We start from the raw sequence: 11,739 nt of genomic DNA, 5'->3' as shown, positions 1-11,739 counted from the left end.
TCCCAAGAAAAGCGAGGAAACCCGTCGAAGGCACAGCCATTCTCCCCAGCGCTGTCCTGAGCTCGCTTGCCCGTGTGCTTCTCCGCGCTTTCGCTCTCTCACCGCGCTGCACATTAACACGGCGCCGCCGTCCCCTCCGCTTCCACCGCGTTAATGAGCTCCGAGCAGGAGGGGCGGGGTCAGCGGAGCGCCGCCGGCCAATGGGGAGCGCTCCTCCTCGAGGGCGTGGTCGCTTCTGTGTTAACAGGGGAATTACAGAACGCCTATAGCGGATTGGGGGGGGAACCCCCCCATAAAACCCCCCATATTTTTGGGAGGAGGCGGGCGGATGAGTAAACGTCACATGTTTGTATTCATAAAACCTCAGCTTTCCGGTAATCTGTGAATCCCAGGAGCGCTCCCTAATGGGTGTCTGAGGGATCTGAATAGATTTTAAAGCTGTGTTACTACAACGGGGGGGGTGGGGGGGGGGGGGGGGGGGGGGGGGGGGGGTGGGGGTGTGGGGGGGTGGGGGGGGGGGGGGGGGGGGGGGGGGGGGGGGGGGGGGGGGGGGGGGGGGGGGGGGGGGGGGGGGTGGGGGGGGGGGGGGGGGGGGGGGGGGGGGGGGGGGGGGGGGGGGGGGGTGGGGGTAAACAAATGTCCCCCAGGCCCAACGTCCCACAGGGTCCATTCTCTCCTGTAGTTCTGTTGTCTGTTTGTGTGTCACAGACAGACAGACAGAGAGACAGACAGACAGCAGACGTTTGCAAACAGCTTGGACCCACAGCCTGCATAAATCACAGACTCTAAATCACAGACTGTCCTATAGAGACAGCAGCTCAGCGTTTCTGCCTCCCCTCTCCAGTCCTGTTTCAAAACACCACGATGACATCCCCAGCCCCTGCACGGGTCCACGGTGCAGCGTTGATTCAGGGTGAGGGTAGCGCTATAGGCAGCCGGCAGGAAGCAGTGAGGGATCAGATGATTGGAGGGCATGTGCCATTTACTGTCACCTTTCACTTCAAGAGCTTGTCACGTCCACAATTTAGTTGGGTGGTACCACCTAACCCTAACCCTAACCCAACCCCAGCCATAACCCTAACCCAACCCCAGCCCTAAAACCTAACCCTAGCCCAATACCTAACCCAACCCCAGCCCTAAAACCTAACCCTAAACCAAACCGTTAAGAATCATCTAATGCCCTCAGGACTACTTCTTTGTTCTGTAGCCGGCAGCATCAGTTCTTACCGTGTTCAACAGTGACCCCGGCTGGTGAGATCTAAAAATGACAGCTCCTCTCATCCCACTGGGCTCACACTGCAGCATATTGTGTTTGTCGTACTTACACACATTGCATTAAAACACATATCTTCATTTTACTGATGAAGCACTAGAGCCCAAACACTGCTCTGTTTGACTTGCTCTCTTCTACTTTCAATAATAACACTGATGAAGGCACTGGAGCCCAAACGCTGGCCTGCTTGACTCGGTCTCTTCTAGTTTCAGTAACACTGATGAAGGCACTGGAGCCCAAACACTGGTCTGCTTGACTCGGTCTCTTCTAGTTTCAGTAACGCTGATGAAGGCACTGGAGCCCAAACACTGCTCTGTTTGACTCTCTTCTACTTTCAATAATAACACTGATGAAGGCACTGGAGCCCAAACGCTGGTCTGCTTGACTCGGTCTCTTCTAGTTTCAGTAACACTGATGAAGGCACTGGAGCCCAAACACTGGTCTGCTTGACTCGCTCTCTTCTAGTTTCAATAACACTGATGAAGGCACTGGAGCCCAAACGCTGGTCTGCTTGACTCGGTCTCTTCTAGTTTCAATAACACTGATGAAGGCACTGGAGCCCAAACGCTGGTCTGCTTGACTCGGTCTCTTCTAGTTTCAATAACACTGATGAAGGCACTAGAGCCCAAACGCTGCTCTGCTTGACTCGGTCTCTTCTAGTTTCAATAACACTGATGAAGGCACTAGAGCCCAAACGCTGCTCTGCTTGACTCGGTCTCTTGTGCGTTTTTACGCCACACTGAAGCGGAACAGATCTTCCTCTTGTTTAACATTCATGAAGAGACACAGCCCGTCAGGAATATTAATTTCAAACACAAACACACGCACGTTAAAAAAACCCAGCAACGCAGCGATTAACTCGCACCGTTCAGAAGAATGGTTTTATTTACTTATTTAAACGGAAAAATTAACAACTTGATTGAAACAACACAAATTATTCGTGACAGAAGAGTGGCGGACGAGTGAAAATAACACAGAGAGAACAGAACAGCGAGATCGAAATGAACTGACACCATCTTCAAAGTTCAATTATACAATTACATTCTTAAATGAGACACCAATATAAAGAATATGAGGTGTTAATTTATAACCCCACTCAATTAGATTATACTGTACTACAGAGCCCTTTGTTAATCTATAACTCCACTCTATTAGATTATATTCTATCAATGCATTTCAATTCTAAACCCAGATACAGCAATCACAGCCTGGAATAATAACACGAGTACTGTGGATATAATAATAATAATAATAATAATAATAATAAATAATAATAATAATAATAATAATAATAATAATCAATAAGATTGCACAAACCCTGCAGCCCAAGTGATGCCCAAGAAAATAATGAAAATATTTGAACCCTTTCATGAAAAAAAAGAACGACTAGCAAGTAAATGCACGAGGGAGCCCCATATGAGCCGGGTGCCCTCAGATAAAGCAATGGAAAACACCGTCAGTGAGAAATATATTGATTATGCAAAGCTAATGCAGGTGGTTTTATTTTCTTTGCTCTGTCAGGATCTCGTTTGGAAAGGGTTCTGGAAGGAGGCTGTACAGCTTCTCTCTAGACCAGGGGGTGCGAGTCTCCCACAGTGGAGTCCACTGACTCCACACTGCCGCGGTAGATCGGCTTCTTCATGGAGCGATCATCACTGGAGACCAGAGAGAGAAGAGGGGAGGTGAGGACTTCACAACACCCAATCACAACAGCACAGAACTCCGAGACACCCAATCACAACAGCACAGAACTCTGAGACACCCAATCACAACAGCACAGAACTCTGAGACACCCAGTCACAACAGCACAGAACAGAAGTCTGGGGTGTAGTGTTGTCGTGTCTTGGAATTTAAACCCCACCTCTCTGTGCTTTACAATGCTTCCCTATGCTTTACTGTGCTTTATCACACTTTACTGTGCTTTTACTGTGGGAAACTATCACAAGGTGCAAAACTGCAGTTCTCTTTTCCGCCAGGGTGTGGTGCTGTCTGCTTCTCTCTCTAGCTTCCCGTCATAAAGTCTGACTCTCACAGCTATTGACAGGACTCACATGGGCCCCTTGAGGGAGGAGGGTTTGCGTCTTGACAGGTACACTGCCAGGCTCACGATGACCACGATCAGAACCAGAGCTGGGATCCCAGCCATCAGAAACAGGCTGAGCTGGGGCAGGCCCAGCCAGCGCTCTGCTTCTGAAAGAGAAGAGGGGAGGAGAGGAGAGGAGAGGAGGAGAGGGGAGAGGAGGAGAGAGAGGAGAAGAGAGGGGAGAGGAGGAGAGAGAGGAGAGGAGAGGAGAGAGGAGGAAGGAGGAGAGGAGATCTTTAAAAGAGTCACACAAGCACAGCCACAGTTACTGCAGAGACAACAGCAATATCAGAGATTTGCCTCTCCCTCCCCTCTCCCTCTCCCTCTCCCTCTCCCCTCTCCCCTCTCCCCTCTCCCCTCTCCCCTCACTTCTCTCTCTCTCTCTCCCCTCTCCCCTCTCCCCCTCTCTTCTCACTTCTCTCCTCCTCAGGCACCACCAGCAGCTGCAGGGAGCGGGTCTTGCTGAGTGACAGCACGGAGGGGTGCTGCACAGTGCAGGTGTAGGTCCCAGCATCCTCTTCTCTCACCTTCTGGATCTTCAGCTTGTTGGACACCTCAACCCAATCATCACCCTGCAATCAGAGAGGGGGTGGAGTCAGAACCCCAACAACACAGGAGAAAGGGGGGGGGGGCGGAGTCAGAACCCCAACAACACAGGAGACAGAGGGGGCGGAGTCAGAACCCCAACAACACAGGACAGAGGGGGCGGAGTCAGAACCCCAACAACACAGGACAGAGGGGGCGGAGTCAGAACCCCAACAACACAGGAGAAAGGGGGGGCGGAGTCAAAACTAACACAGGTGTAAAAAGCCCCGCCCACCCCCAGTGTCTCCTCCCCTCCCCTCACCTCTCTGCTCCAGGAGTACAGCGGGTTCTCTGAGGCAGAGGCAGAGCACTCGACCTCCACATCGCTCCCTGGTGCCACAGTCAGGACTTTCAGCTGCTCAGAGTAGCGGCTGTAGAAGCTGTTGTCCTTGAACAGAGAGACATCGCGCAGATCTGCAAGGCAGAGAGAGGGTGACAGTGTGGTATAGCACCGAGCGGGGTACAGCCTGCACTGTCAGAATGATCCCTGCAGTATCTCTCAGTAGCAGCAATGCTAGTGTTGTTAGTCTCAGCAGCATGTCCTGCTGTCACTCACAGTGCACGGGGACAGACAGGCTGTTGGACACACTGTGCTGCTCGGTCCCGTTGTTCTGGACGCAGCGGAACGGCCCGGCGTTCCAGCTCTGGACCTCGGGGATCTGGAGCTGGAGCCGACCCGCGGAGCGATTGACTTTCACATCATAGTACCAGCACCGGAACCGATTCGAACCGTCCACAGCAAACCAGGAGTCCATGAACTGAGAGAGAGAGAGAGACAGACACATTCACATCATAGTACCAGCACTGAAACCGATTCGAACCGTCCACAGCAAACCAGGAGTCCACGAACTGAGAGAGAGAGAGAGAGACACATTCACATCATAGTACCAGCACCGGAACCGATTCGAACCGTCCACAGCAAACCAGGAGTCCACGAACTGAGAGAGAGAGAGAGAGACACATTCACATCATAGTACCAGCACCGGAACCGATTCGAACCGTCCACAGCAAACCAGGAGTCCACGAACTGAGAGAGAGAGAGACAGACACATTCACATCATAGTACCAGCACTGAAACCGATTCGAACCGTCCACAGCAAACCAGGAGTCCACGAACTGAGAGAGAGAGAGACAGACACATTCACATCATAGTACCAGCACTGAAACCGATTCGAACCGTCCACAGCAAACCAGGAGTCCACGAACTGAGAGAGAGAGAGAGAGACACATTCACATCATAGTACCAGCACCGGAACCGATTCGAACCGTCCACAGCAAACCAGGAGTCCACGAACTGAGAGAGAGAGAGAGAGACACATTCACATCATAGTACCAGCACTGAAACCGATTCGAACCGTCCACAGCAAACCAGGAGTCCACGAACTGAGAGAGAGAGAGAGACAGACACATTCACATCATAGTACCAGCACTGAAACCGATTCGAACCGTCCACAGCAAACCAGGAGTCCACGAACTGAGAGAGAGAGAGACAGACACATTCACATCATAGTACCAGCACTGAAACCGATTCGAACCGTCCACAGCAAACCAGGAGTCCACGAACTGAGAGAGAGAGAGAGAGACACATTCACATCATAGTACCAGCACCGGAACCGATTCGAACCGTCCACAGCAAACCAGGAGTCCACGAACTGAGAGAGAGAGAGACAGACACATTCACATCATAGTACCAGCACTGAAACCGATTCGAACCGTCCACAGCAAACCAGGAGTCCACGAACTGAGAGAGAGAGAGAGACAGACACATTCACATCATAGTACCAGCACTGAAACCGATTCGAACCGTCCACAGCAAACCAGGAGTCCACGAACTGAGAGAGAGAGAGACAGACACACACAGTACCAGCACCACCAACTTGTCTAATCATGCCTCATGCAAACTTTGGCTAAGCCCAACGTTTGGTACTTTGCTAAGCTTGGCAGGTGTCGTTTGGTGAACGTTCGCAAGGTGTCACGCTCAGGTCACTCCTCTCTCTCTGTCTGTGTAAGTGTAGTATCATGGTCGTTCCTTTTGTTTGGCTAAGCTTTGCAGGTGTCGTTTGGTCCTCAGTTTGCTTGACTCTCTCTCTGTCTGTCTAAGTGTAGTATCATGGTCGTGACTTGGCTTTGGCTAAGCTTTTTGCCAGGTGTCGTTTTGGTCCTCAGGTACTTGACTTTCTACGCTTGGTCCACAGAGAGAGAGAGAGCGAGAGAACCGAGTCCAGAGAGGAGAGAGAGAGAGAGAGAGAGAGAGAGAGAGAGAGAGAGGAGAGAGAGAGAGAGAGAGAAAGAGGGTAAAGGTTGGGGTTGGGGTTAAAGTTGGGGTTGGGATTGGGGTTGGGGTAAAGGTTAGGGTTGGGGTTGTGGTCGAGGTTACCGTAGCGTTGGGGTTAGTGTTACTCACCTTGGCGTATTTCTCGAAGGTGTAGGCACTCATGTCCGAGTCCTCATCAGAGAGACACTCCAAAGTGATTGACTGCCCCTCCAACACTGGCCCCACCTCCGGACTCTTCAGAACAATGGAGAGCTTCCCTGGGAAACAGAGCATGAGAGGAAACTGAGCGCCACATCCTCCATCTTGGCTCTAATCTGTCTATAGTGTAGAATGGAATATGAAGTCTTTTTTTGAGCCACAATGGAGTCAGTTTCACATCATAAAAGTTTACCATAGTGAATGCACAGCAAAGTGTAATGAAACACAGTGAAAGCATGGTAAAGCATAGGGAAGCATTGCAAAGCACAGAGAGGTCTGGTAAAGCATAGGGAAGCATTGTAAAGCACAGAGAGGTCTGGTAAAGGATAGGGAAGCATTGTAAAGCACAGAGAGGTCTGGTAAAGCATAGGGAAGCATTGTAAAGCACAGAGAGGTCTGGTAAAGCATAGGGAAGCATTGTAAAGCACAGAGAGGTCTGGTAAAGCATAGGGAAGCATTGTAAAGCACAGAGAGGTCTGGTAAAGCATAGGGAAGCATTGTAAAGCACAGAGAGGTCTGGTAAAGCATAGGGAAGCATTGTAAAGCACAGAGAGGTCTGGTAAAGCATAGGGAAGCATTGTAAAGCACAGAGAGGTCTGGTAAAGCACATGGAAGCAGGGAAGCATTGTAAAGCACAGAGGTCTGGTAAAGCATAGGGAAAAGCAAAGGGAAGCATTGTAAAGCACAGAGAGGTCTGGTAAAGCATAGGGAAGCATTGTAAAGCACAGAGAGGTCTGGTAAAGCATAGGGAAGCATTGTAAAGCACAGAGAGGTCTGGTAAAGCACAGGGAAGCATTGTAAAGCACAGAGAGGTCTGGTAAAGCATAGGGAAGCATTGTAAAGCACAGAGAGGTCTGGTAAAGCACAGGGAAGCATTGTGAAGCACAGAGAGGTCTGGTAAAGCACAGGGAAGCATTGTGAAGCACAGAGAGGTGTGGACACACCATGGTGGTTAATGCACAGTACAATCATGACTAATCGTCACTCTGCTTTCAGTTAACCTGAGTTCGGTACAATCATTGCAGGTCAGGAAACTGCATCGATAGCCGCCATCTTGGCTCCGTGCTCAAAAGTTTTGAACAGCACGCAGAGTCCAGTTGTCACTCACAATGGCACCTGCTTTATGCACTGCGCCTCCCCCGCTATCTTATCTGTTGCCCTTTGCAAGTGAAAGTCTGTTCAAGGCGTCCTCTTGATCTTCGTCACTGCACTCAGATTCGCTTTCACTTTGAGCTGTTTTTTTATAAAGCCGGAATCGGGAAATGAGAACACCACCGTCAGGTGGAAACCTGAGGTAAAATCACCTGACAGCTCTGGGATTTAGAAAAACCCTTTACTATACCTCTCTGTGCTTCACAATGCTTCCCTGTCCTTTACCAGACCTCTCTGTGCTTCACAATGCTTCCCTGTGCTTTACCAGACCTCTCTGTGCTTCACAATGCTTCCCTGTGCTTTACCAGAGACCTCTCTGTGCTTTACAATGCTTCCCTGTGCTTTACCAGACCTCTCTGTGCTTTACAATGCTTCCCTGTGCTTTACCAGACCTCTCTGTGCTTTACAATGCTTCCCTGTGCTTTACCAGACCTCTCTGTGCTTCACAATGCTTCCCTGTGCTTTACCAGACCTCTCTGTGCTTTACAATGCTTCCCTATGCTTTACCAGACCTCTCTGTGCTTTACAATGCTTCCCTATGCTTTACCAGACCTCTCTGTGCTTTACAATGCTTCCCTGTGCTTTACCAGACCTCTCTGTGCTTTACAATGCTTCCCTATGCTTTACCAGACCTCTCTGTGCTTTACAATGCTTCCCTATGCTTTACCAGACCTCTCTGTGCTTTGCAATGCTTCCCTATGCTTTACCAGACCTCTCTGTCTTTCAATGCTTCCCTATGCTTTAAATGAACTCTCTATGTTTTCTATTTTCTTGCTTTATCACACTGTGCTGCGCTTTTAATATGGGGCACGTTTATACAGGTTGTGCTTGTTCTGGTTTATATTATTATTATTTATTATTATTATTATTATTATTATTATTATTATTATTATTATTATTATGTATTTGTTATTCTCTGTTACTAGTTTCTTGTTGAAAACTGCGTCACAGGCAGCAGAGAGAAGCGTCAATTGTGCTAACATGAAACAATACAGCGCTTTGAATCGCAACGCTACCGCTTTCTTCCTGCGGGCGTTAACCCGTTCAGCGCCAGAGCTGCTGTGTAATCAATCCCCTAGCGCACACACACACACACACACACACACACACACTCGGACTCCACATTTAACACAAGGTGGGCCAGTTGCAATGGAGAGCGTGTCCGTGGTGAGTCCGCAGACCGCGTCGATCACTGCGCCTTGATCCGAGATCCGTGCGCTCTGGGAATCAGCTGACTGTCAGCGGCGGTGTTTGTCTTAAGAAAGTTTCAGCGAACGTGAATAACCTCTCCGCTTTCTGCGTGTTCGCTTTCCACGACGCTATCCTTGCACATCACAATGCATATAGTAACAGGACAAAAAAACGAAAACTGCCGTCCTGAAAGTAACACCGAGAACCCTGCGGACACAGGCACGGACAGTTTCTATAGAAGCATAACACGGACAGTTTCTATAGAAGCATAACACGGACAGTTTCTATAGAAGCATAACACGGACAGTTTCTATAGAAGCATAACACGGACAGTTCTATAGAAGCATAACACGGACAGTTTCTATAGAAGCATAACACGGACAGTTCTATAGAAGCATAACACGGACAGTTTCTATAGAAGCATAACACGGACAGTTCTATAGAAGCATAACACGGACAGTTTCTATAGAAGCATAACACGGACAGTTTCTATAGAAGCATAACACGGACAGTTCTATAGAAGCATAACACGGACAGTTCTATAGAAGCATAACACGGACAGTTCTATAGAAGCATAACACGGACAGTTTCTATAGAAGCATAACACGGACAGTTTCTATAGAAGCATAACACGGACAGTTCTATAGAAGCATAACACGGACAGTTTCTATAGAAGCAGAACACGGACAGTTTCTATGGATTGAAACTGCCCCCTGTTCATAACTAGCTGCGCAGTGACTGGCAGAACGAATGTTCTAAGAACGCGGAAACAGACAGAGGGTTCTGAGAGGGAGTTCCAGTTCTAATAGAACGTATTGGGTTCTAGATTCAGCCCATCGGGATAGGGACTTCAGGCTATACAAATATATACACACGCCTAACAAAAACATTTAATAACTCACCCGATGCCAAGTGCAGGGATCCTAACAGCACGAATCCGAAAACCCACTTCATGTTAAAGCACTTTGATTTAATATTATTATTATTATTATTATTATTATTGTTGTTGTTGTTTTCAATAACACTTTGAAACAGCGTCTCTGTGTTTAACTCGTACTGCAAACCTCCGTAGCTCTGAAACTGCCCTGTCGGGTTTTCATGTTTATATTGCACTGACTCGAGAGGCGGGGCAGCCTGTCTCCGGACTCAGAGGGCGGCCACCCCTCTCTCTCGACGGCGCTGTGAAAGTTTCCCCCGAAATCGGCGTGTTTTAAACGGGGTTTGTTCTGGTCTGTATACGGCAGCCTGTACATTTTAAAAAGGACCGCAGCTCGCAATCCATACGCTGTCATAATGTCATAATCATGACTGTAAATATTACAGTCCTTTTTGAACACGTGTCCTGGAGCCTATTGCACGTCACGCATCATCTGTATCCGAGCAGAACAGTGTGGGGTAGTTTATAGGTTTCAATAACGCAGAGAGAAAAAGAGAGAGAGAGAGAGAGAGAGAGAGAGAGAGGAGAGAGAGAGAGAGAGAGACGCACACTGTGCAGTAATGCAAGTCACAGCATCAGCTGTTTATCCCCGAGATAAACGCGACCCTCGGCCTCTCTCAGCTGTAACCTGTTTGCTCAACACATCATAAAAAGCTACTCATTAAGTGAGGGTAATAAAACGATCAAATGGGGGGGGGGGGGGGGGGGGGGGTGTCAGGTTTATTGCTGCACTCCAAGCGCAACAAAACATCAACCCAATGAGGCGGAACTGCTGTTCATATTAATAGCGAGTCACAACGCATCGGCTCCGATTCCTAACGCATTCCTAACGCAACGCCTTCCGCGCTCCCTCCCAGCTCTGAAGCCGTTCATTCCCGTGGATTTTAATTATTCACGCTGCATGCCAGGTTGCTTACTGTCCTGCAAATTCAGTTATACACACACACACACGGACAGGTGGGAGAGGATTCAGTTATACGGTCCCAGCACTATGGTCCGAGCAGCCCAGCTCTGAAAGGAAGCAGCAAGTGGCTGTCGCTTTTGAAATTGTGAAAGGCTTATATTAAAAATAACAATTATCATCTATTCGGGAGCACCTGTGTATTTGGCAGGTAAGGGGTCGTCACTTTGTGCCGTTGCTGCTGTGTGTGTGTGTGTGTGTATTTATCATTGCAGCGTTAGCTAGAGTTTGATGTTGTCAGCTGCCGTTACCAATGACGCGCATCGCTCTTTAAAGCGGTCACGCTTGTGCAACGCAGATCAAGCGGAAACGGAGTTCTTGTGAGGACACCGCGTCCGCTGTGAAGCCTGCCTGCCTCTGTCTGTATCTCTGTCTCTCTGTCTGTCTGCCTGCCTGTCTCGGTCTGTCTCTCTCTGCCTGCCTGTCTCTCAGTCTGTCTGCCCGTGTCTCTGTCTGTCTGACTCTCTGTCTGTCCTGTCTGTCTGTCTGTCTCTCTCTCTGCCTGCCTGTCTCTCTGTCTACCTGTCTGTCTCTCAGTCTGTCTGCCTGTCTCTGTCGGACTCTCTCCCTGCCTGACTGTCTGTCTGTCTGCATGCCTGTCTCTCTCTCAGCACACTCGGTCACACAAAACGACACAGCGGGACACAGAGGAAGAAGCAGCTGCAAAGTTTTATTAGTAAGTTCATTTCAGCGTATCCCCGTACACACTCCCACTGGGACAGGGCAGAATGCACACAAAAAATAACTTTTTTTTTTTTTTTTTTAAATATATATATATTTTTTAAAATGTCTTAACTTTATATATACCAAAAAAACCCAGCAAGAACATTTGCGACGTGTAATGCAGTAAGTAGAACTGAGAAGATGAAGTTCTTTCTAGAAGAAGGTAAAACCCCAAACATTTACAAGAAATCAAATAACGGCAGAGTCGTGGCAGCAACGTGTTATAATGGAGCGATAGAGGGTGAAACACAGACTGGATACACTTAGCAGTTCATTCTGGAAAACACCAGAACTGCAGCGATGGGAATCAGACTCCCATTGCACAGCAGTGTGATCCAGTCCAGGTTTCACTACCAGCTTG

The 11,739-nt window shown here is 48.9% G+C and overlaps 1 protein-coding gene across 2 annotated transcripts; it reads right to left on the bottom strand.

Moving 5' to 3' along the window:
• Nucleotides 1–2,140: 2,140 nt before the first annotated feature.
• Nucleotides 2,141–9,844, bottom strand: LOC121304246 (basal cell adhesion molecule-like). 2 transcript variants are annotated; one of them, XM_041235271.1, is made up of 7 exons: nucleotides 9,660–9,844; nucleotides 6,346–6,473; nucleotides 4,498–4,699; nucleotides 4,204–4,355; nucleotides 3,772–3,928; nucleotides 3,325–3,463; nucleotides 2,141–2,928 (listed from the first exon to the last, which is right to left on the bottom strand). In XM_041235271.1, the coding sequence occupies exons 1-7, from the start codon at nucleotides 9,709–9,711 to the stop codon at nucleotides 2,841–2,843; spliced, it is 918 nt and encodes a 305-aa protein (XP_041091205.1). In that variant the 5' UTR covers nucleotides 9,712–9,844; the 3' UTR covers nucleotides 2,141–2,840. The 2 variants fall into 2 exon arrangements, with proteins under 2 accessions (XP_041091205.1, XP_041091206.1); XM_041235272.1 differs by having other exon boundaries at nucleotides 3,325–3,460.
• Nucleotides 9,845–11,739: the final 1,895 nt, after the last annotated feature.

This window comes from Polyodon spathula, chromosome 37, assembly GCF_017654505.1.
Source record: "Polyodon spathula isolate WHYD16114869_AA chromosome 37, ASM1765450v1, whole genome shotgun sequence".
In the NCBI taxonomy this organism is placed as follows: Eukaryota; Metazoa; Chordata; class Actinopteri; order Acipenseriformes; family Polyodontidae; genus Polyodon; species Polyodon spathula.
This window is presented reverse-complemented; position numbering and strand designations above follow the sequence as displayed.